The sequence below is a fragment of the Erythrolamprus reginae genome, chromosome 10 (assembly GCF_031021105.1).
Source record: "Erythrolamprus reginae isolate rEryReg1 chromosome 10, rEryReg1.hap1, whole genome shotgun sequence".
Taxonomy (NCBI): domain Eukaryota; kingdom Metazoa; phylum Chordata; class Lepidosauria; order Squamata; family Dipsadidae; genus Erythrolamprus; species Erythrolamprus reginae.
The window spans coordinates 13216959-13243339 of record NC_091959.1 but is presented as its reverse complement, the minus strand read 5'-3'; the positions used below and the strand labels follow the sequence as shown (position 1 = coordinate 13243339).

The 26381-nt window shown below is 42.5% G+C and overlaps 1 protein-coding gene across 10 annotated transcripts in view; it reads left to right on the top strand.

The window, feature by feature from the left end:
- Nucleotides 1–26381, top strand: part of ANKDD1A (ankyrin repeat and death domain containing 1A) — a 350194-nt gene that overhangs the window by 446 nt on the left and 323367 nt on the right. For 6 of the 10 annotated variants that reach the window (XR_011559995.1, XR_011559994.1, XM_070762800.1 and 3 more), the window contains exons 1-7: nt 1566–1688; nt 7022–7125; nt 8815–8913; nt 9892–9990; nt 15827–15931; nt 18010–18108; nt 25140–25238. Coding sequence is in view for 8 of the 10 variants with exons in the window: in XM_070762800.1 (XP_070618901.1) it covers nt 1568–1688; nt 7022–7125; nt 8815–8913; nt 9892–9990; nt 15827–15931; nt 18010–18108; nt 25140–25238 (726 nt within the window). In the remaining 2 variants the exon portion in view is untranslated. Of the gene's footprint in view, nt 1–1565; nt 1689–7021; nt 7126–8814; nt 8914–9891; nt 9991–15826; nt 15932–18009; nt 18109–25139; nt 25239–26381 lie in introns of those variants that run through there. The other 4 variants (XM_070762798.1, XM_070762801.1, XM_070762802.1 and 1 more) reach the window with 2 other exon arrangements.

Sequence of the window (26381 nt, the reverse complement as noted above, 5' to 3'; positions counted from 1 at the left end):
GCTAGCCGTGGAAAGAGAGGAGGGTCGCGGGTGGGTCCCCTCCAAGGGGCGTCGGTGGGGCGAGAGCCGGAGGAAGGAAAGGTGACCCCAAAAGCAGCCACCAGATCACCAGATAGATCCCTAGGTCCCACCACCACAGCCGCCCGATCGCCATTCAGTCTGCTCGCCGTCCATGAAAAGGCAGGAGTCCAACTCCTGGAGGCAAAAATAGAGTAGAGTAGAGTAGAGTAGAATAGAATAGAATAGAATAGAATAGAATTTTATTGGCCAAGTGTGATTGGATACACAAGGAATTTGTCTTGGTGCATATGCTCTCAGCGTACATAAAAGAAAAAGATACATTTGTCAAGAATCATGTGGTACGACACTTAATGATTGTCATAGGGGTCAAATAAGCAATGAAGAAACAATCAATATTAATAAAAATCTTAGGATACAAGCAACATGTTACAGTCATACAGTCCTAAGTGGGAGGGAAAGGATGATAGGAATGATGAGAAAAACTAGTAGAAATAGAAGTGCAGATTTAGTAAAAAGTCTGACAGTGTTGAGGGAATTATTAGCAGAGTGATGGCGTTTGGGAAAAAACTGTTCTTGTGTCTAGTTGTCTTGGTGGGCAGTGCTCTGTAGCGATGTTTTGAGAGAGTTGAAACAATTTATGTCCAGGATGTGAGAGGTCTATAAATATTTTCACTGCCCTCTTTTTGACTTGTGCAGTGTACAGGTCCTCCATGGAAGGCAAATTGGCAGCAATTGTTTTTTCTGTAGTTCTGATTATCCTCTGAAGTCTGTGTCTGTCCTGTTGGGTTGTAGAACCAAACCAGACAGTTATGGAGGTGCAGACGACAGACTCAATGATTCCTTGGGCAGTTTGAGTTTTCTGGCGCAGAAAGAACATTCTTTGTTGTGCTTTTTTGATGATGTTTTTGATGTTAGGTGACCATTTTAGGTCTTGAGATACGATGGAACCTAGAAATTTGAAGGTCTCTACTGTCACAACCTCTAAATCACAACCTTTCAGACTCGGTGGGACAATTGGCACTATTGGAAGAAGGGAGAGAGTCCCAAAAGAAGGAATATAATAATAAAAAATAACCCATCATGGAATGTGTAGAAATGGACCTGCTGCCAAGGAAACTAGAGGGGAAAGAGGATTCGGATTATTGTAGGATATGGGATATAAATTTGACAATTGGTTAAATAGCAAGAAAGGACAAAGGAAGTGAAATTAAGCAGAAAGCCTAAAAGATTAATCGTAGATAAAAAGTATTTTTTTAATTTGAAATTTAAACAAAAAGGGGCAAGCGCAAACGGTAACGAAATAATCTAAAAATGTACAGATCTCCATTAGAGCTCCTGGTAGAAATGATGATGGGATGGAAGAATCCCAAATGTGTGTTTTTGCATTTGTCTTTTATTTAAGTTTTAAATCATTTTTTTTTAAATTAAAAAATAACATAAGAACCTAAGAAGAGCCATGCCAAAGCCCATCGAGTCCAGCATCCTGTGTCACACATGGGGATCTTGAGCAGAAAGAGAAGGCAAGACCCCCCTTGACCCCCAACAAATGGGACCCAAGGAAATCCTGCCTGCCTCAACCAACATAGAGGCGGCACTTGGACAAAAGGAAGAAGAGAGAGGGTGTTGCCATCAACCAGCTTTTAATTCGGGGTCCAAATCATACCAAGGTGTGCAGAAACTCCTCGGTTCTAAGATAGTGGGTAATTTTAGTTAATTTGGGGGCCAAATTTATAAGCTGTCCCTCCACTGATGGACTCAGGGCAATGTGCAACAATAAAATAACTACAAAAATTAAAAATCCCAGAATACATCATATAAAAACGAATACAAAATTTAAAACCCGATATAAACAAACATACAGCTGTCCGTCATTCATACTACCAGAGTAGTATACAATCACTCAACGGCCTGACTGCCAATCTCAACAGAGGACTGATTTCTAGGTGTTGTGGTTGCTGTTGTTTTAGGAAGGGGGAGGGGGGAATTTAGATTTAGATTTTAGATTTAATTGGATTTTTATGCCACCGTAAAAATTTATATTTTTTATAACTGCTCAAAAAAACAAAGGGAACACTTAAACAACACAACTCCAAGGAAATCAAACTTCTGTGAAATCAAACTGTCCACTTAGGAAGCGACACCTGCTGTTGTGCACATTCAACTTTGTACAGAACAAAGTATTCAATGAGAATATTTCATTCATTCAGATCTAGGATGTGTCCTTTGAGTGTTCCCTTTATTTTTTTGAGCAGTATATATATTTCAGTTTTTATTTGTTTATTACGTTGTTTTATTAACATTTATACAGCTTATAGCTTATGAAGTCATAGCAGCAACTTTAAAAATAGTGACTGTTTTTCACACTTATGACCAGGGTTACATGATCAAAATTCAGATGCTTGGCAGCTGACTTGTATTTATGACGGTTGCAGTGTCCAAGGGTCACAAGATTTGTTTCTGACAACAAAGCCAGATTCACTTAATGACTGTGGGGCTAACTTCATAACTGCACTGATTCACTTAACAACTATGGCAAGGACGGTCATTAAACAGGGCAAAACTCACTTAACAGCTGTCTTGCTTAGCAACAGAAATAGGGGGGCGGCAGTTGTGGTTATGTCAAAAGCTATTTGTATGCTACCCGTCTGCCTATTCAAAGTGAATTACAACAGCAGGTTGGTGGGCTGGACTAGAAAGTCACAACAACACAAAGAAACACACAGCCTGTTTCTATGTCTCCTAATGTGACTTATTACACTGTTGTTCGACTGCACTCATAGAAACATAGAAGACTGACGGCAGAAAAATGATCCATCTAATCTGCCCCTACACTATTTCCTGTATTTTATGTTAGGATGGACATATGTTTATCCCAGGCATGTTTAAATTCAGTGACTATGGATTGACCAACCACGTCTGCTGGAAGTTTGCTCCAAGCGTCTACTACTCTTTCAGTCAAATAATATTTTCTCACGTTGCTTCTGATCTTTCCCCCAACTAATAAACAAATTATCACAGATAATCCCCAGTCAATAATAATAATAATTTATTGGATTTGTATGCTGCCCCTCTCTGCAGACTCGGGGCAGCTAACAACAATGATAAAAACAGCATGTGACAATGCAATAATAAAACAACTAAAAACCCCTATTATAAAACCAAACATACACACAAACATACCATGCATAACTTGTAATGGCCTAGGGGGAAGAGCTATCTCAACTCCCCCATGCCTGGCAGTATAAATGAGTCTTGAGTAGTTTACAAAAGACAGGGAGGGTGGGGACAGTTCTAATCTCCGGGGGGAGTTGGTTCCAGAGGGTCAGGACCGCCATGGAGAAGGCTTTTCCCCTGGGGCCCGCCAAACGACATTGTTTAGTCGACGGGACCCAGAGAAGGCCAACTCTGTGGGACCTTATCGGTCGCTGGGATTCGTGCGGTAGGACCTCGGGATACTAATAACTAAAGATCTAAGTGCCAAAGCCCACTGCAACAACATCGCTAAGAAGGCCTCAAGAGTTGTTAATCTAATCCTACGTAGCTTCTGCTCTGGAAATCTCACACTACTTACCAGAGCTTACAAAACTTTCGCCAGACCCATCCTCGAATACAGATCATCTGTTTGGAACCCATATCTCACTTCTGACATTAACACCCTTGAAAATGTTCAAAGATACTTCACAAGAAGAGCCCTTCACTCCTCCACTCGAAACAGAATACCCTACGAAACTAGACTTACAATCCTGGGTCTTGAAAGCTTAGAACTACGACGCCTTAAACATGATCTAAGTATTATCCACAAGATCATTTGTTGCAACGTCCTGCCTGTCAAAGACTACTTCAGCTTCAACCACAACAACACAAGAGCACAGAACAGATTCAAGTTTAATATTAACCACTCCAAACTTGGGTGTAAAAAATATGACTTTAGTAATCAGGTTGTTGAAGGTGGAACTCATTACCGGACTCTGTAGTATCATCCCCTAACCCCCCAACATTTTACCCTTAGACAATCCATGGTTGACCTCTCCAGATTCCTAAGAGATCAGTAAGGGGCGTACATAAGCGCACTAGAGTGCCTTCCGTCCCCTGTCCTATAGTCTCTCCTATATCTCGTATTTCTTCTCTACTATATCCTCTATAACCCTCATTGTGTATTATTGTGTATTGGACAAAATGAATGAATGAATGAATGAATGAATGACCTCAGATTGTGCCCCCTTCTTCTTGTGTTCACTTTCCTATTAAAAACACTTCCCTCCTGAACCTTATTTAACCCTTTAACCTATTTAAATGTTTCAATCATGTCCCCCCCTGGGGCACACCACCAACCAAAATGACAATACAAAATGACACTCTAACACAGTACATATGTATACATATAGTTCATAATATAGTTTCTAAAAGTACAGTATTTATACTCACAGTGTGAATAGGATAGAGGCTGAGGCTTCATCTAGTGGTGGCAACATTTACCTCCAATCCTGACCAGGATTAGAAATCGAGACCATGGGGAGGATGAGAGGCGGCCTGCTATTGGTTCATCGCTAGTGGTTGGGATGAATCCTAGAAGGTGATTGGTCAGTGAGCGTTCCCTGTGCCTCCACTCTTCCTGTCGCTGATAGGTGGAGGGATTGTGAGGGGAATGTTTATGTTTGGATGGAGGTGGCTGGCGGTGGGCCGGATAAATGCCCTGCATGGGCCGTATTTGGCACGCGGGCCGTAGTTTGGGGACCCATGTTTAATTTCCCCACGGCACACCTGACCATGTCTCACGGCACACTAATATGCCATGGCACACTGGTTGAAAAACACTGCTCCAGACAATACAGATTGAGTTCATGAAATCTTTCCTGATAACATTTTATGCTTAAGACCTCAGCGATGAGTCATATAAACAGGTCTTTCTCCAGAAATTACAGCCTTTACATGGGTCATATTTCTGCATTTATTTCCTGATCAGGCTTCATGGCCCTTTTCAAAAGGTGGAACAATAGAAGGATGTGATCTTTGAGGAAGTGTTTCTGAGGTAGAGCGGTGTTGTGGCATCAAGTTATGAGAGAGCTTTTGTAATTTAATTTCATTTTTCCTTCTATGCTGCAACAACCTGAAAGCAGCAAAATAATAATAATAATAATAATAATAATAATAATAATAATAATAATAATAATAATTTATTAGATTTGTATGCCACCCCTCTCTGAAGACTCGGGGCGGCTCACAACAACAATAATAACAATGTTACAATGGAAAACAAATCTAATTAAAAGACAGTTAAAAACCCCATCATTTAAAAAACCATGCAACACACACATACCATACATCAGTGTTTCTCAACCTTGGCAACTTGAAGATATTTGGACTTCAACTCCCAGAATTCCCAAGCCAGCGAATGCTGGCTGGTGAATTCTGGGAGTTGAAGTCCAGATATCTTCAAGTTGCCAAGGTTGGGAAACACTGCCATACATAAAATGTAAAAGCCTGGGGGAGGTGTCTCAGTTCCCCCGTGCTTGGCGATACAGGCGGGTTTAAACTAATTTGCGAAAGACAAGGAGGGTGGGGGCAGTTCTAATCTCTGGGGGGAGTTGATTCCAGAGGGCTGGGGCCAACACCAACTTTGGTAGTCCTGGATTTTTATTCCTACAATTGGGACCAGAATTACTAATTGCTAAGCAGGGCGGTCCTTATGAATTATTTTATTTTATTTAGTTTGTCAAACGTGTACGAAACAACAGGTATAAGTATTAGCCTTCTGCCGTTTACCTCCCAGCGCTCACAGATTTGGTCTTCTCAGGGTCCTGTCGGCTAGGCAGTGTCGACTGGCGGGGCCATGTGGGAGAGCCTTCTCTGTGGCGGCTCCGGCCCTCTGGAACCAACTTCCCCTGGAGATCTGCATGATTCTCACCCTCCTGGCATTTCGAAAGGCCATGAAAATGTGGTTTTTCTGGCAGGCCTGGGGCCGGTGAACCATGCAATCTGGCCCCAGCTGAGTGGATGAATGTTTTATTTTTAAGGGTTTTAAATTGTTTTTATACTGTTTTTTTACTGTTGCGCGCTGCCCAGAGTCTGCAAGCAATTGGACAGCTTATAAATCACATACATGCATACATGCATAATACATACGTACATACATACATACATTTGTATGTACATATATACATACATACATACATACATACATACATACATACATACATACATAATAAGTAAGTAAGTAAATAAGGAAGCAAGCAAGCAAACAAGCATAGGCATGAACACAGAAATGAGTACGAATAAAGATGGACAGTAGGACAGGGATGGTAGTGCATGCTGGCGCACTTATGCATGCCCCGTTTACGGACCTTTTAGGAACAGAGCGAGGTCCATGGTAGGCAGTTTAAGATTGAAGCTGTGATGATTTGAGGATGTAACAACGGAGTCCGGTAGAGCATTCCAGGCATTTACGACTCTGTTGCTGACGTTGTATTTTCTGCAGTCGAATTTGGATTGAAATTGAAATCAATTTAATTAATTACTTTAAATTAAATTATTTAAATACTAGCATTTGGACTTATATACTGCTTCATAGTGCTTTACAGACCTCTCTAAGCGGTTCAAAGTCAGCCTCTTGCCCCCAACAATCTGGATCCTCATTTGACCCCCACAAGGAAGGATGGAAGGCTGAGTCAACCTTGAGCCGGTGGTGAGATTTGAACTGCTGAATTACAGCTAGCAGTTAGCTGAAGTAGTCTGCAGTGCTGCACTCTAACCACTGTGCTACCCTGGCTCTTTTTAAAATTATTCTTTTTAAATTAAATTACACGTAAATTAATTTTTTCAAATTAAAAATCATTTTATAAATTAAATTAAAATTTTAATTTAATTAAAATTGAAATATTGAAAGTGATCTGTGCTGACCTTCTGCTCTGCATGCAACCCCCTAACCCACCTCCCCCCACCACCAAAATTTTCTTTTTATAATTTCAACCCTCTTTAACAAGCTCTTTTCCTTCTCTCAAAGTGCTCCTTTCGGAAAAGATGTTCCACGATGCAGCCAAACGAAACGACACAGCGTACATGGCCGATCTGATCAAGAGGGGAGTCGACGTCAAAGCTAAGAATAATGTGGGTATTGAACTTGGTGCGGGACGTATAGCACGGGGGGTTATTGGGCAAAGAAAAAGAGATGGGAAGAATAAATGGAGCAGGCCAATTCTATTGAGATTGCTGGTCTCCTATACCAGGCATTTTAATCAATCAGAATGGAGCTGGAGTTTGTTTGTTTGTTTGTTTGTTTGTTTGTTCATTTGTTTGACTTGTATGCCGCCCCTCTCCGTGGACTCGGGGCAGCTCACAGCAGATACCAAAAAAACATAACAATATAATTTATCCAATTAATATACTAAAAAGATTATTAAAATTCTAACTTTAAAACATTCATTTCCATTCATTCAATAATCACACTAACGACATTCGTTGGACAGGGGAAGGTCTAATGTCCCCAGGCCTGATGGCAAAGATGTGTTTTTAAACTCCTTCGGAAGGCAAGGAGGGTGGAGGCAGGGCAAATCTCCGGGGGGAGCTGATTCCAAAGAGCTGGGGCCCCCACAGAGAAGGCTCTTCCCCTATGTCCCGCCAGACAACATTGTTTAGTCGACGGTACCCGGAGAAGACCCACTCTGTGGGACCTTATCGGTCGCTGGGATTCATGCGACAGAAGGTGGTCCTGGAGGTATTCTGGTCCGATGCCACTTTGAATTGTGATTGGAAACTAATCGGCAACCAATGCAGGCCGCGGAGTGTTGAAGAGATGTGGGCAAATCTGGGTAGCCCCACGATAGCTCTCGCGGCCGCATTCTGCACAATCTGGAGTTTCCGAACACTCTTCAAATGTAGCCCCATGTAGAGGGCATTGCAGTAGTCGAACCTCAAGGTGATGAGGGCATGAGCGACTGGGAGCAATGACTCCCTGTCCAAATAGGGTTGCAACTGGTGCACCAGGTGAACCTGTGCTTCTTCAGTTCCTGGATGAAAAGTGAAACATCACCAAGGAAAAAACAAAGTCCAGTCACCTTTTGAAAAAGCACCTATAGAAAAACCAGGACCTGGATGACTGAGAATCCTGATAGACATTCGGCATTAGCAAAGTCACCCATGGGGTGATCCAAGCTCAACTCAGGCAGTTTCTTTTAACTCAGTCTTTCCCAACCTTGGCAACTTGGAGATATTTGGAGATAATGACCCGGGGTGGCGCAGCAGGTAGAGTGCTGTACTGCAGGCCACTGAAGCTGACTTGTAGATCTGAAGATCAGCGGTTCAAATCTCATCACCGGCTCAAGGTTGACTCAGCCTTCCATCCTTCCGAGTTGGGTAAAATGAGGAGCCGGATTGTGGGGGCAATAGCCTAGCTCTGTTAAAAATGTGCTATTGGTAACACTTTGTAAGCCGCCCTGAGTCTAAGGAGAAGGGCGGCATAAAAATTGAATGAATGAATGAATGAATGAATGAATGAATGAATGAATGAATGAATGAATGAATGCATGAATAAATGAATAAATAAATTTGGACTTCAACTCCCAGAATTCCCCAGCAAGCATTCGCTGCCTGGGGAATTCTGGGAGTTGAAGTCCAAATATCTTCAAGTTGCCAAGGTTGGGAAACACTGTTTTAACTTGCTCCTATTGACAGAAAGACTGACCTAATGAAGGAAATAACACAGTGGACTTTAAACCCGCCCAACCTTGCCAGAGACAAAGAAGGGGATTAAGGTTGCCCTCCCTTCTCCTCTCCATCTTAATTTCTCTTTCTCTCCAGATAGACAGGACCGCTCTCCACTGGGCTGCAGGAGCTGGACACGAACAGGCCGTCCGCCTTCTCCTGGAACACGAGGCCGGCGTGAACGATGAGGACAGTGTGAGATTTTCCCCATGCTCTTTTTTTTCTTTTTCATGCTCTTTCATTCCAAAGTTCGTTTTATTGACTTTTTGGGTGTAGAGGAAAATGAGATGATCTTGTCATTTGCATTCCTTTAACGCTGTAAGTTCCTCTAGAAATGGAGATCATTTGATTTTTTTGCTTCTTTGGCCAAAGGTAAAGCTTTGTTGGTTTAAATCAAATTATTATTATTATTTTATTATTATTATTTATTAGATTTGTATGCCGCCCCTCTCCGCAGACTCGGGGCGGCTCACAGCAGTGATAAAACAGTATGCAATGGCAAATCTAATATTAAGTCTAAAATAACAATTTTACATTAAAAACCTAAAAAAAAACTTATATAAAAACATACACACAAACTTTCCATACATAAAGCTATGATAAATAATTGAGAGAGCTCGGTATGTCTAGCCCAGTGATGGCGAACTTTTTTTCACTTGGGTGCCAATAGCGCGTGTTTATTTATTTATTTATTAGATTTGTATGCCGCCCTTTTCCGTAGACTCGGGGCGTTATGTGTTTTCGTGCAGGCGCGAGTGCCCACACCCATAATTCAATGTCTGGGGACAGCAAAAATGGCTTCCCCACCCCCTGTGTAGGCCCTCTGGAGGCCTAAAACAGTCAATTTTTCTGGTGGGCCGGTAGGCCCATTTTTTGCCCTCCCCCATCCCCCTGGAGACTCTCTGCAAGCTGAAAATGCCCTCTCAGAGCCTCTGGGTGCGCCGAAAATCAGCTGGCCGGCACACACATGCAAATTGCAGCTGAGCTAGGTAACAGCTTGCATGCCAGCAGATATGGCTCCGCGAGCCACCTGTGGCACCCGTGCCATAGGTTCGCCATCACTGGTATAAGGTCTGCTGCCTTGAGCAGGGAGTTGGATTAGGAGATCTTTGAGGTCCCTTCTAGCCTTGTAATTTCTAATTTTCCTTTTCTCATCTTCCTGTTTTTTTCCAGTTTGGTATGAGCGCACTTCTTCTGTCTGCTTGGTTTGGTCATTTACGTGTCCTTCAGGTCTTGGTCAATGCTGGTGCTAAAACCAACTGCGTAAATAAGGTAGGTAGATTTTTCTGGCTTGGGGGCCTCCACTGACAAACATGGGCTCCATAGAAAGGAGTGAATGCAAGAACATGGACATCCGAAAGAGGCAATCGTGACATTGGGATGCAAATTCCCTTCTTAGCATACTTTGCGGGCAACATGACAATGAAATTAAAAGAGGGTGAAACCAATGCACATTCTGTCATGGTGGTATCAAATAAAATTGGAAACAGGGTCCTAGGCCATCAAGATCCGGGGGGGAAAAGGGTCTTCTGGATGTGAAAACACCATGCAACCTATTCAGCCAGATCTGTTAAAGAAATAGTGGCTGCTCAAACAGTATATTTATGGAGAAGTGTAGAATGCCATCTCTTTTATACCTCTCTGGGTAGCATAAAATAAAAGCAATAACAATAGCACTTAGACATATACCACTTCATATTGCTTTTACAGCCCTCTGTAAGCAGTTTAAATATTGCCCCCAACAATCTGGGTCCTCAGAAGGATGGAAGGCTAAGTCAACCTTGAGCTGGTGGTGAGATTTGAACTGCTGAACTATAGCTAGCAGTTAGCTGAAGTAGCCTGCAGTGCTGCACTCTAACCACTGCACCATCACGGCTCTTCAAAATAAAAATATACATACATACCAGGGGTGGGCTACAGCCCGGAAGGGGGGGAACACAGTGGGGTAGCGAAAATGGAGCTCCACCCCAGAACACCCAATTTGCACTGAAAGATGTTGAAACAAAATGCACAATCCACGCCCACAGTGTGGTAGTAAAAATTTTAGTAGCCCTTTATTGATACATACATACATACATACATACATACATACATGCATGCATGCATGCATGCATGCATGCATGCATACATACTCACTCACTCACTCACTCACTCACTCACTTACTTATTTATTTATTTTGTCCAATACACAATACATATAGAAGAGAATAGACATGTAGTAATATATATAAAGAAAAGGATAGAAGAAAATATATAAAAATAGAGGAGAAAATATATGAAAGGAAGAAAATATATATGACATATGAGATAAAGGAGAGACAATTGGACGGGGGACGAAAGGCACACTAGTGCACTTATGTACGCCCCTTACTGACCTCTTAGGAACCTGGAGAGGTCAGTCGTGGATAGTCTAAGGGAGAAATGTTGGGGGTTAGGGGTACATACATACATACATACATACATACATACATAGAGAGAGAGAGAGAGAGAGACATACATGCATTCATACATACATACATGCATGCATGCATGCATGCATGTACGCATGCATACAGACATATATACATCAAGAATTGTCCTAAAAATGCGAGTTCCAGGTGTATTTATAAATGAAGAGGCAACAGCCATCCTGATCACCAGAACGTTTAAAATTTATTTTAAAACTACTAAAATTACTTAGCTTTCATTAGTCCTCAACTAATTTCATCAGAGCAAATTAGCAAATTGAGCAGCATTATATGAGATCAACTATATCTTCAATGGGGATTTTAATACTCTGATGAAGTTGGTAGAGGACTAATGAAAGCTAAGTAATTTTAATGCTTTTAAATGAATTTTAAATGTTCCAGGAATCGTGATCGCTGTTGCCTCTTCATTTATACATACTTACATGCATACATAAATACATAAATACATACATACATACATGTGTTAGAAGGAAAATAGCAATTAAAGACAAACTAAGACAAACTGAAAACACAAACACCAATTGATAAGACATTCATGAACTGGGACAGCCATGTTAACAAAGTTAGCCAATGAATCGGCATAGCAACTGAGTCAGCCAATAGGAGCTAACCACTCCTGAGTCTGTGCAGAGAATCAAAATTGAAACTTAAGCTTAAAGCTGGGCGTGGCTCAGTCCATTCTGGTCTCTTGTCCACTCTGTACTCTCTCGCTCTGCTGAAATGAAATGAACTGTTCTCTGCTGTCTGTAACTGCTTGAAGAAGAACTCTGCTAATTCATCTGTTACTATGTTTATAAAGAGGTTTATGAATCCACCTGAATCAGTCATCTGTGTGTGCTTCTGATTTTGATTTTTTGCATGACAAACTTTAATACAAACTCAACCCGAGATCTGGGGAAAGAGCCAAGTTTTCAGGGGCTTTTTTGAACACAACTAGGGTGGGGTTGAGATGGATCTGCATGATGAGTGAAAGAGAGCCATAGGAGATGGATTGGGTTGATTTAAGTAGCTTTGAGACAACACCCAGCTGAAATATGAGGAAATTATTCTAAAGGTAGTTTCAGGAAAGAAAATTTGGGGGCTGAGGCATTCAAGACACACATTGGCAGTGTTTGCTTAAGAGGAAAGTCTGGAATTGTTTTCATTCCAAATACTGTATGTAACCAGCAACGCAACCCTGCGCATGTTTTTTAATCATTATTAATTCAGAAGGAATAAAACACAAGCTGACAGCTGCAAAGCATAGAAAGAACTGCTTCTCATAACAGCTTTTTTTTTTTTGCTTGGCAGTGAAATTTCACACTTGGGGGGAAAGAACTAAATGTTTTTAAAAAGGTACAGCTGCTTTCTTCACCCGTGATCTCCACTTCTTAAAACTCAATCTTGGAAAATATTTCTTGACCTCCCCCTTATTTTATGGCAAGACCATCAAGTTAGGGGTTGTTGGCATTCCAAACTGGGCTTATAACCAAAGTTAGAATCCTAAACTTATAAATAGAATACATATGGGAGTGGTGGTTGTTCAGCCAATAACACAGACTAATATAAGAAGAGTCTAAATACAACTACGTCGTCTCCAAACTGATTTAACTGTTGTTCATAAAGTCATACATCATAATGTACTCCTTGTCAGTGACTACTTCACCTTTAACAACAACAACACAGGAGCACGTAATAGATACAAACTGAATGTAAATCGCTCCAAACTTGACTGCAGAAAATACGATTTCAGCAATAGAGTGGTCACCGCCTGGAACTCATTACCTGACTCTGTTGTTGCTTCCCTCAACCCCAAAATCTTCAACCTTACATTATCTACAACTGACCTCTCCCCTTTTCTAAGAGGTCTGTAAGGGGTGTGCATAAGTGCACCGTTGTGCCTACCGTCCCCGCCCTAATGTCTTATTATCCTTTCTATTACTACGTTCTACTTATGTTATGTTATGTTAATATGTACTATAATACTATACTTTTTTGACAAATAAATAAATAAAATAAAATAAATAAAATAATCAGTAAACAGTCAACTACGTACATACCCAAGTCAAGCAATCATACACAAACCAGATATACAGAATATACAGAATATACAGCAGCTAACCAATAATATTCCTCTTCAAAACACACAGTTCTATATACATATATAATCCTACAATATTCCTCTCCTGCAGAACATAACAGTTCTATATAATATCATAAGTAGAACAATATTTAGCCCACAGCAATATATATCTCCGGGACCGCCTTCTGCCGCACGAATCCCAGCAACCAGTTAGGTCCCACAGAGTTGGCCTCCTCCGGGTCCCGACGACAAAACAATGTTGATTGGCGGGACCCAGGGGAAAAGCCTTCTCTGTGGCGGCCCCGGCCCTCGGGAACGAGCTCCCCCCAGAGATCAGAATTGCCCCCACCCTCCTCGCCTTTCGTAAGCTCCTTAAAACCCACCTCTGTTGTCAGCCTTCCATCCTTCCGAGGTGGGTAAAATGAGGACCCGGATTGTGGGGGCAATATGCTGGCTCTGTTAAAAAGTGCTATTGCTAACATGTTGTAAGCCGCCCTGAGTCTAAGGAGAAGGGCGGCATAAAAATTGAATGGATGGATGGATGGATGGATGGATGGATGGATGGATGGATGGATGGATAGATAGATAGATAGATAGATAGATAGATAGATAGATAGATAGATAGATAGATAGATAGATAGATAGATAGATAGATAGATAGATATGAGAACTGAGATATCTTTTCCCCCTAGCCCTATACAATTTATACATGGTATGTTTGTGTGTGTGCTTGTTTGGTTTTTAATAAGGTTTTTTTTTAGTTATTCTAAATATTAGATTTGTTATATGCTGTTTTTATTATTGTTGTTAGCCGCCCCGAGTCTACGGAGAGGGGCGGCATACAAATCTAATAAAATAAATAAATAAATAAATATTTAGCACATAGCAAGTCTATAGTATAGTCACACAGACAAAACTAGCAGCTAGTGAGATCAGGGAATTAATGTTAGCAAGAGCAAGCATTAGCAGGACTAATCGCAATAACCACACAACAACAAAGAGCAACATATCTGACTCTCTTTCATGGCTAATTGCAGCCCTAGCCCTTAAAGTAACATACTAATTCCTCCAAACATACATTGCAGGTTAGTTCATATATTGACAAACCCAACTGGTGAGGTACGTAGTACTGTACTGACAGTGGTGCAACTGATTCTAGGGGCAGCAGCCTTAACAAGATGAGGCTGAGAGAGGGGGGGGGGTTAAGTTAAAATGTCTGCTGCAATTGCACAATTGAAGCCCCACACTCTTTTTACCAGCATTCCAAATGGGCAGGGCCTCAACCTTACAATCATCTCCTCCATCTTGACTTTTCTGACCTTCCCCTAGGACATCCCCACTTAGAGGTCCCATTTTTGAACCGTGATATTATCTGGGACCTGAAGACCAAGATGGGGCAGGTGACTGATTTATTCTTCCACACTGTCAGGTGGAAGCCCTTTTAGTTGTGGGTCTTTGGCCTGCCACACTTTATAGTATTTTTAATGTGTATTCTTTACTGTAGGAATTTGAGGAGGGGGAATTGCACGAGGGCTGTCTGTATATATCCATAACAAATTCTTTCTTGATAGTCAAGGTCATCCTTTGTTTATTTTTATTTATTTATTTATTTTTCTCAAGTACGTGTTGGCAGTATACAAAGATATAGCAATGTTTATATACATGATATTAGTACTAATAATAGAGAAACATTAGAACAGGGATGGTAGGTGCACCTATGCACGCCCCTTACTGACCTCTTAGGAATCAGGAGAAGTCAACAGTGGATAGTCTAAGGATAAAGTTTGGGAGTTTAGGTGATGATACTACAGAGTCCGGTAGTGAGTTCCACGCATTAACTACTCGGTTGCTAAAGTCGTATTCCCTACAGTCGAGTTTGGAGCGGTTTACTTTGAGTTTGTATCTGTTGCGTGCCTGTGTATTGTGGTTGAAGCTGAAATAGTCGTTGACAGGAAGGGCGTTGTAGCAGATGATTTTATGGGTTATGCTTAGGTCGTGTTTAAAGCGATATAGTTGTAAGCTTTCTAAGCCCAGGATTTCAAGTCTGGTTGCATATTGTATTCTGTTGCGAGTAGAGGATTGGGGGACTCTTTTCGTAAAGTATCTATGGATGTCTTCTAATTTATTTATGTCCGAAATGCGGTATGGGTTCCAGACAGATGAGCTGAATTTGAGGATTGGTCTGGTGAAAGTTTTGTATGCTCTGGTTAGAAATGTGAGATTACCAGAGCAGAAGCTACAAAGGATTTGGTTAACAACTCTTGAAGCCTTTTTAGTGGTTATTACAGTGGTGCACAAACATGAATGGAGATGGGTGGATTCTTGCCAGGTTTGGCAGATGAAGATTGATCAATGTGATGGACTTGGGAATGTGGGGACAAGGGCTTGAACTTTCAACTGTGTGGAGAAACCATGAGGACTTCAGATTCAGGTTTCACTCAGATGTGCCAACAAGGCTCGGTTAATAAATTGGGACTTTGAGGAATATTCTGCCTGGGACTCTGATTAAATTTTAGACGCTATTTGGAACCCTGACACACACACCTTGAATCCCTCATCCTTATTTTTTTTTTTTCAGAATGGCCACAACCTCCTACACTGTGCTGCCCAAAGGGGTCATCTCAGGGTGATGAAGTTCATCGTGGAAGATCTGGAAGATGTGCGGCTGGATAAAAAAGATAAGGTAAACTTTTAGGCTGTGTGTAGACTCCATTTCCCCAGCGAGATGAACTGGGAAGGCTGATGGATCCCATTAGGCCATCATTTTGTTCTGGGATTCCCAATATGGTGCCTTTAAATTCTAATGTACCTATAAATTCTCCCCCTCCTTCTCCTCCTCCTCTTCTCCTTCTCCTTTCCCTTTCCTTTCTCCTTCCCCTGCTCCTCCAGTCACATAAAGCCACACCCACACAATAAGCCATGCCCAAAGTGTGGTAGTAAATTTTTTTGCAGCATTTCAGTGTTCAGTGTTCTCATACCATAGAATGCGGCTGCGAGAGCAATCATGGGCTTTCCCAAATATGCCCATGTTACACCAACACTCCGCAGTCTGCATTGGTTGCTGATCAGTTTCCAGTCACAATTCAAAGTGTAGGTTATGACCTATAAAGCCCTTCATGGCACCGGACCAGATTACCTCAGGAACTGCCTCCTGCGGCACGAATCCCAGCGACCAGTTAGGTCCCACAGAGTGGATCTTCTCCGGGTCCCGTCAACTAAACAATGCCGCTTGGCGGGACCCAGGGGAAGAGCCTTCTCTGTGGCGGCCCCGGCCCTCTGGAACCAACTCCCTCTTCGGAGAGGGGCGGCATACAAATCCAAATAATAAACTCCCCCCAGAGATTAGAATTGGCCCCACCCTCCTTGCCTTTCGTAAGCTACTTAAAACCCACCTCTGCCGCCAGGCATGGGGGAATTAAGATTCCTTTCCCCCCTAGGCCTTTACAATTGTATGCATGGTATGTTTGTATGTATGTTTGGTTTTTTTATATTGAGGGGTTTTAATTCACTTTTAGTATTGGATTATTATTGTACACTGTTTATGATTGCTGTTAGCTGCCCCGAGTTTTCGGAGAGGGGCGGCATATAAATCCAATAAATAAATAAAATAAATAATAGAAGGGCATGCCATCCCCATTGCAAATCATGACCCTCCAGTATTAGTAATCTTGTATTCACCCAAATTAATTCACCCATGTAAGTGTCAATGCTTGTTAGTAGAGCTCCCTAACCCAGTGATTTTCAACCTTTTTTGAGCCGCGGCACATTTTTTACATTTACAAAATCCTGGGGCACACCACCAACCAAAATGACACTCTAAGACACTCTCCTCTCTTTTTCCATCCCTGTCTCCTCCCCCCCCTTGTGTGTGTTTGTATATACACACTCTTGAACCATTTCCAAAAACAGGTGAGGGCAGGGGTTTTTTTCTCTCTTGTTCTTTGGGTGCTTTTTATCATATACTTTAAATCAAGAGTCACTTCTCTCTCTCTTTTGTTTCTCTCTCTTCCCTCTCATTCTCTGTCTCAATCATTTTATCATTTCTCTTTTTTCCTCCCCTTTTTGCTCATTTCTTTCTCTCTCTCCCTTCCTCTCCTTTTCTCTCTCTCTCTCTTGCTTTCTTTCTCTCTCACTTGTGTTCTCTTTCTCTTTTCTTTCTCTCTCTTGCTTTCTCTCTCTCTTGCTTTCTTTCTCTCTCTTTCTCTCTCTCTCACTCTCTCTTTCTCTCTCAGAAAAAAGTTGCGAGACTGGAACCCGAGCTTCCTTCTTTGCGGCACACCTGACCATGTCTCGCGGCACACTAGTGTGCCACAGCACACTGGTTGAAAAACACTGCCCTAACCAAAAGGGAAAGGTGGCTTCCTCCTGGTTCGGACCGGTTCACCCGAACTAGTAGCAACCCACTGGTGACAATCAGATTTGGAATTAAGGAGAAACTTCCTAACTGCAAGGACAAGTAACTTGTGGAACAGCTTGCCACCAGAAGTTGTCAGTCCTTCATCTTTAAGAAGAGACTGGACAGCCACTTGGCTAAAATGGTCTAGAATTTCCTGTTTGAGTGGGAGGCTGGACTAGAAGATCTCCAAAGTCCCTCCCTGCTCTATTCTGATTGATTCATTGATTGGGGCAATTTAGCGACATAAATTTTGAGCTCAATTGTGATCATAAGTCAAGGGCTACCTGTATATAAGCAATTATCACAGTCTGGTTTTTCTCTTCCTCCTACCTCTCTTTTTCCCTCCTCTGTTTCTCTCCTTGAAGATGGGCAGGACAGCCCTTCACCTGGCTGCAGAGAAGGGACACCTGGAGGTGGTGGAGTTTCTCCTGGGCCTAGGCTCTTCTCACAGCATCAAAGACAAGGTTTGCAAAAGGAGTTGGGGATTTTGACTATTGCAATGCACTCTACATGGGGCTACCCTTGAAGAGCGTTCAGAGACTTCAGCTGGTACAAAATGCAATGGCGCATGCAATAATAGGTGTACCAAGATATGCCCGCATTACTCCAACTTTACTCGAGCTGCATTGGCTACCTGTCAGTCTCCGGAGGCAATTCAAGGTGTTAGTTATCACCTTTAAAGCCCTAAATGGCTCAGACTATTTACGGGATCACCTCCCGCCTCATACCTCGCTGCAACCAGTAAGGACCTACAGAGTCGGCCTTCTCTGTGTCCCATCCACGAAACAATGTTGGTTGGTGGGACCTCGAGGAAGAGCCTTTTCTATGGCGGCTCCAACCCTTTGGAGTCAACTGCCCCCAGAGATCTCCTCCCTACTGGTCTTCTGGAAAGCCATTAAGACCTGGCTTTTCCGGCATGCCTGGAATCAGGAATGACTATATGTATACATGGGGTTTTTTTTAGGGTGTTATATATTTTATTGCATTGTTGTTTATTATTGTGGTATTTTTTAGTGTTTTACTATTTATGATTATTGTCAGACCCCCTTTTGGAGTGGGCGGCATATAAATACAAACAAATAAACAATATACCTTCCTCATAAGCATCTATTACAGGGATGGGTTCCTCTTACCTTTCCTAACGGTGCACATCACAACATTTCGCGCATGCATCCCCTTTCGTGATTTTAGTTCCGCGCATGCTCAGAGGGACAATTTTACTTCCATGCATGCTCAATTGATTTATTGTATGTATTTAATAGCTGATCAGACTAAGGATGGTAGCCAGATGAATAGGTAGGTTTTTTTCCTCCCCCAAAACTCCGGTGCATCTTATGCTCCGAAAAATATGGTACCGTGTTTCCCCGATAGTAAGACCCCCCCGATTGTAAGACATATGGGGGGTTTCAGGGGGGTCGGCTTATATAAGCCATACCCCGAAAGTAAGACATATGTCTTACTTTCGGGGAAACACGGTGGTATTGCGGGGGGGGGGGTGATGACATTGCTTCCAAGCTCCCCGCGCGCCCCTCGCCTTCGCTCGCCGCGGCGCCACCCGCCTCTTCCCCTGCCGAGGCTCAGCTGCAAGCGGCCAGCGAGGCCGATCGGCTCCGAGGCGAGCGGCCGGAGCTGCGCCCTCCTTCGCCCGCCTCCTTTCCGCTCGCCTCGGAGCCGATCGGCCTCGCTGGCCGCTTGCAGCTGAGCCTCGGCAGGGGAAGAGGCGGTGGCGCCGCGGCGAGCGAAGGCGAGGGGCGCGCAGGGAGCTGCCGGAAAGGAGGCTGGTGAAGGAGGGCGCAGCTCCGGCCGCTCGCCTCGGAGCCGATCGGCCTCGCTGGCCGCTTCCCCTGCCGAGGCTCAGCTGCAAGCGGCCAGCGAGGCCGATCGGCTCCGAGGCGAGCGGCCGGAGCTGCGCCCTCCTTCGCCCACCTCCTTTCCGGCAGCTCCCCGCGCCCGAAGATGAGCCGGCCCCGGTGCCCGGGACAATGTAAGACATACCCCCAAAGTAAGACACAGTGGGGCTTTTGGGGGTAAAAAGATAGTAAGACACTGCCTTACTATCGGGGAAACACGGTATTACTTTCTTTTGGAAGATAAACATCTCAGGGGCTGCCACAAGGAAGAGGTAGTCAACCTATTCTCCAAAGCACCTGAGGGTAGAACAAGAAGCAATGAGTGGATACTAATCAAAGAGAGAAGCAACTTAGAACTAAGGAGAAATTTCCTGATAGAACAATTAACCAATGGAACAGCTTGCCTCCAAAAATTGTGAATATTCCAACGCTAGACGTTTTTAAGAAGATGTTGGATATGCATCTGTACAAAGTAGAGAAGAGTCTCCTGCCTAAGCAGGAGGTTGGACTAGAACAGGGGTAGGCAATGTTGGCTCTTCTATGACATGTGGACTTCAGCTCCAAGAATTCCTGAGCTAGCATGGTTGGCTCATGAATTCTGGGAGTTGAAGTCCACAAGTCATGGAAAAGCCAACTTTACTTACCCTTGGACTAGAAGACCTCCAAGGTCCCGTCCAACTCTGTTGTTGTTGTTGTTATTATTATCATTATCATTATTATTAGTGGTAGTAGTAGTAGTAGTAGTAGCAGTAATAGTATCTTTAAATCAGAGTTTGATTCCTACTATCTGGATACATCCCTGCAATTTTCTTAGCAACTTTTTTTGATAGTGGTGTATCCTAGGGCAGAAAAAGGACTGGCGCCAAATCACCCAGCCAACTTTGTCCGAAAGTAGTAGTAGTAGTAGTAGTAGTAGTAGTAGTAGTTGTTGTTGTTATTATTACTTACTTACTTACTTACTTACTTACTTACTTGCCTTCTTTAATATAGAATCTATCCATCTGCAAATTACTTTGGGTGGTTTAAACTTTAACAGCCAAAACAATACAAGTAAGGACCTTCTGGTCCACCTGTGTTAGCTGTAGCCAGTTTTATTGAATTATAACGTTTAGGAAAGGCATTGTTATGTTGTATGTCTCCTGGAGAGGCTTAGTATGATAGAAGGCAAATAAATTGTGTAAATAGACATGTATACAGTAGGTCTGTTCGCTGGTATTTAAACAAGTCATGTTGACAATGAAACCTTTAGGAGAGCTGATTGAGATGCCATTAGTGATAAGCAAATCAAACAATCATTCAGAGTTTGATCCACGTCCAGGTTCACACGTACTCAGGGGCGGATTCCCATTCCTGCTACTACTTTTGCACGGCACATACTCAGCTTCACTTCTCCTGTGTGTGGCACACACATCCCAGCCTGGTTTTTCTTCCTGCGCATACAAGGAAGCAAAAAAAATCATGCGCGCCTCCTCACAAGATTTTGCGTCCTGCACATGCGCAGAAGCAAAAAAACACGCTTGGATGCACACACATACATGCAGGAGAGCTGAAGCTGCATGCGTAGCACAATGTTCGCTCTTGATGCACCGTCTTTATTTGTACTGGTAGCAACCCAAAACTGCCTGTACTAGGAAGAGAAGTACAGTGATCCCTCGTTTTTCGTGGGGGATGCGTTCCAAGACCACCCATGAAAAATGAATTTCCGTGAAGTAGAGGAAAGATTTTTTTTTAATGTATTTGACGAGTATTTGGACTTTTAAAACCCTCCCTTTGCATTAAACAGTCATTCTATAATGTTTCTCAGCTGGAACTACGTGTGATATCCTACCTGCTTCTTTAATAGTAGTACTGTAGAAGAATTTTATGAATTTTTACTGGATTTAAAATTTTCAATGGATTTAATGGGTTTAAGCCCCCTTTGAAAACCCGTGAAGTAGCAAATCCGCAGATTATTATTATTATTATTATTATTATTATTATTATTATTATTATTATTATTATTTATTAGATTTGTATGCCGCCCCTCTCCAGAAACTCGGAGCAGCTTATAACAACAAAACAATACAAATCCAATAGTTAAAAACAATTTTAAACCCTTAACATAAAAAAGAATCATACATCTCATACAGACCATACATAAAGCGGAGAGGGCCCAGGGGAATCAATTTCCCCATGCCTGATGACAGAGGTGGGTTTTAAGAAGTTTGCGAAAGGCAAGGAGGGTGGGGGCAATCCTAATCTCCAAGGGAAGTTGGTTCCAGAGGGTCGGGGCCGCCACAGAGAAGGCTCTTCCCCTGGGTCCCACCAGACGACATTGTTTTGTCGACGGGACCCAGAGAAGGCCAACTCTGTGGGACCTAACAGGTCACTTGGGATTCGTGCAGCAGAAGGCGGTCTCGGAGATATTCTGGAGATGAACCGTGAAGTAGTAAGGGATTACTGTATTCCTGGATTTCACTGCTTTGTGAGCCGTTCAGCTTTCAAGCCATAGAAATCCCGCCTATAATTGTTAATTTATTTAGCGTCTGAGGAGAACATGGCAAAAGAAAAGCAAACATATATGACAGCCCTCAACTTAGGACCACAACTGAGCCCCAAGCTTCTGTTCTAAGTGAGAAACTTGTTACCGTATTTTTCAGAGTATAAGACGCACTGGAGTATAAGATGAACCTTAGTTTTTGGGGTGAAAAAATAGGGAAAAAATAATCTTCCTACCACATTCATCTGGCTAGTCTTTCGTCTGGTCAGCTTCAGCACATTAGTTTGCTGGTTTTGAGCCCATATGCTTGTTTTTTATTCCCTGGTTGGGGATAAAAAAGAGTTTCTAAAGCACTTTAGTTCTCTGTGTCTTCAGAGCGAAACAATGAGAAAATCAGGCAAAAGGAAGCAAAGCACAGCAGATTGCTTCACTCATTCGCACTTCTATAAGGCTGAAAAAAAATGGCAGAAGATCACTTGCTAGCAAAGCATGGAAGATTGCTTCACTGCTAGTTAGGGCTAAAAAAAGGCTCAGCTGATTGTCGGAGGGAGCAGCAAAGAAAGAAGCAGGCAAAGGGAAGATCACTTAGCTAGCAAAGCCCAGAAGATCCCATTAGCACCTAGTTAGGGCTGGAAAAGAGCTTAGTAAAAGCTACATTAGGAGTATAAGACACCCCCAAATTTTCAACCTCTTTTGGGTGGGCGAGGTGCGTTTTATACTCTGAAAAATACAGTAAGTGAGTTTTGTCCCATGTTTGTTTATTTGTTTATTGAAAGGGACCATGAAGGCCATCAAGTTCAACCCCCTGCCCAAGCAGGAACCCTATAGCACACCAGTCAAGTGGCAGTTCAATCTTCTCTTAAAAATGTCTAGAGTGTTGGAGTGCACAACCTCCACTGGTAGGTTGTTCCATTGGTTAATCGCTCTAACCGTCAGGAAATTCCCCCTTATCTCCATGTTGAATCTCTCCTTGGTCAGCTTCCAGCCGTTGTTCCTCATCCAGCCCTCTGGTGCTCTGGAGAATAAAGTGATCCCCTCCTCTCTGTGATATCCCCTCGTATATTTGTAGACTGCTATCATGTCCGCTCTGGCCCTCCTTTTCACTAGGCTATCCATGACCAGTTCCCTCAGTCTCTCTTCGTAAGTCTTGGTTTCCAATCCCTTAATCATCTTGGTTGCTCTTTTTTGCACCTTCTCCAGAGTTTCAATGTCTCTTTTGAAGTGTGGTGACCAGAACTGAATACAGTACTCCAGGTGTGGTCAGACCAGGGCGTAGTAGAGTAAACATTTGTTAAATGAGTTTGCCCCATTTTTATGACTTTTCTGGCTACCATCGTTAAGCGAATCCCTGCAATTGTTAAATTATTCACTTGGTTGTTGTGAATCGGGCTTCTCCCATTGCTTGCCAGAAGGGTAGGTTTCATTGGGACAAAGGTTTCATTGTCATATAATGGAACTGGAAAAGGTGCAAAAAAGGGCAACAAGAATAGTCAAGGAAATGGAGCCCCTCCCTTATGAAACCAGGTTGCAACGCCTTGGTCTCTTCAGCCTTGAAAGACGGCGTTTAAGGGGTGACTTGATTGAAGGGTATAAAACATGCATGGGATAGAAAAGGTGGATGGAGAAAAATTATTTCCTCTATCACACAATACTAGGACGAGGGGGCCCTCCCTAAAGCTCATAGGTAAGAAAGTGAGGACAAATCAAGGGAAATATTTCTTCACCCAGAGGGTCCTTGGTTTATGGAATTCACTTTCAGAAGAGGTTGTGACAGCTATCAGCCTTGATAGCTTCAAGGCAGGATTAGACAGATTCATGGATGCCAAGTGTATCATAGGTGGTTATTGAAATGGATGTCCAAGTGCCGCCTCTATGTTGGTTGAGGCAGGCAGGATTTCCTTGAGTACCATTTTTTGGGGGTCAAGGGAAAGGGAGGGTTCTGCCTTCTCTTTCTGCTCAAGATCCCCATGGACAATTGGTGGGCCACTGTGTGACACAGAATGCTGGACTTGATGGGCTTTGGCCTGATTCAGCAGGGCTCTTCTTCTTATGTTCTAAGGGTGCAAAAGATGGTCGGCTGGCCCCAGGACACTTCAACCGTCATCAATGCGAGTCAGTGGTCAAGCATCCGAAGGCCATGACTATGGGGATGCTGCAACTATCATAAGGGTGAAAAATAGGCTCACATCACTGTTTTCAGTGCCGTTGTAGCTTAGAACAGTCACTAAATGAATTGTAGTAAGTCGAGGATTCCCTGCACACACCATCCACGTAACGATATACCAAACCTCCCTCGGGGGTAAGGCAGCGGCCTCATAACTGGATGTCCAAATCTGCTAGATGCAGCCGTACTGCCCTCTTGGGGCTTCCAGGCGATGAAATACAGAAATGTATAAAGTCAAATGGCCCCTTTGGGGGATTTAGCATTACTGCCGTAAAGATGATCTTAATAAAAGTATTTGAGAATGGTAAGTGAAGTGAAAAATAAAAGGAAACTCGGTTTGGGAAAAGGCAGGAGAAAGAACCTTGAAATACCCACCATCCTCTGATTTTTAATAAAGGAGAATATTTAGAGCTCAGGGTTGAAATGTGGGGTCTTGGAGCTTGGTGGTTTTCCTGCAGATTTATTTGTTTGTTTGTTTGTTTGTTTGTTTGTTTGTTGATTTATTGATTGATTGATTGATTGATTGATTGATTTAGTCCAATATATAATACACATTGAAGAGAAAGATATGTAATAATATAAGTAAAGAAAAGAATAGAAGAAAAGATATAAAAGTATAGGTGAACATATTTGAAAGGAAGAAAAGATAAATGAGATAAGGAGAGACAATTGGACAGGGGACGGAAGGCACACTGGTGCACTTATGCGCACCCCTTACTGACCTCTAAGGAACCTGGAGAGGTCAATCGTGGATAGTCTAAGGGGAAAATGTTGGGGGTTGGCGGTTGACACTACTGAGTCAGGTAATGAGTTGCACGCTTCGACAACTCGGTTGCTGAAGTCATATTCTTTACAGTCATTACACAACTTAAAGTGGCCATAATTGGGAAACAATGTGTTTATTCATTGGACTTTTATGCCGCCCCTCTCTGAGGACTTGGGGTGTTAGAGGGACATTTCTACCTCTTTTTCCTTAATGTGGAATGTCATCTTGGTTTTCAGGAGAAGAACACGGCCCTTCATTTAGCAGCCATGAATGGACATGCAGATGTATTACAGAAACTTCAAGAAGTTGCCATGGACTTAGATGACAAGAATGCAGTGAGTATAAAATGGGGAAAATATATGTTTCTCCCCCCCCCCCCCCCAATATAAAACAAGACATTTAATGTCAACTCCTTTCGTTGAATTTTGGTAATAGCCAAAGCAGGCTACACAACCTAGGAATAGAATAGAATTCTTTATTGGCCACATAAGGAATTTGTCTTTGGTGCATAAGTTCTCAGTATACATAAAAGAAAATATATATTTCCCAAGAATGATGAGGTACAACACTTAATGATTGTCATAGGGGTCAAGTAAGCAATCAGGAAGCAAACAATATTAATAAATATCTTAAGCAACAAGTTGCAGTCATACAGTCCTAAGTGGGAGGAGATGGATGATTGTAATGAGAAAAAATTAATAGTAATAGTAGTGCAGACTTAGTAAATAGTTTGACAGTGTTGAGGGAATTATTTGTTTTGCAGAGTAATGGCATTTGGGGGGAAAACTGTTCTTGTGACTAATTGTTTTGGTGTGCAGTGCTCTGTAGTGTTGTTTTGAGGGTAGGAGTTGAAACAGTTTATGTCCAGAATGCGAGGGGTCAGTCAATATTTTCCCCGCCCTCTTTTTGACTCCTGCAGTATACAGGTCCTCAATGGAAGGCAGGTTGGCAGCAATTGTTTTTTCTGCAGTTCTGATTCTCCTTTGAAGTCCGTGTCAGTCTTGTTGGGTTGCAGGAAGGCAGGTGATCACAGTCATCCTTATCTTATTTATTTATTCATTTGTCCAATACACAATACATATGGAAGAGAATAGACATGAAGTAATATATATAAAAATAATATGTAAAAATAGAGGAGAAGATATATGAAAGGAAGAAAATATATATGATATATGAGATAAAGGAAAGACAATTGGACAGGGGATGAAAGGCACACTAGTGCACTTATGAACGCCCTTTACTGACCTCTTAGGAACCTGGAGAGGTCAATCGTGGATAGTCTAAGGGAGAAATGTTGGGGATAAGGGGTTGACAGTATTGAGTCCAGTAATGAGTTCCACACTTCGACAACTCGATTGTTAAAGTCATATTTTTTACAGTCAAGTTTGGAGCGGTTAATATTAAGTTTGAATCTGTCGTGTGCTCTTGTGTTGTTGCGGTTGAAGCTGAAGTAGTCATTGACCAGTAGGACGTTGCAG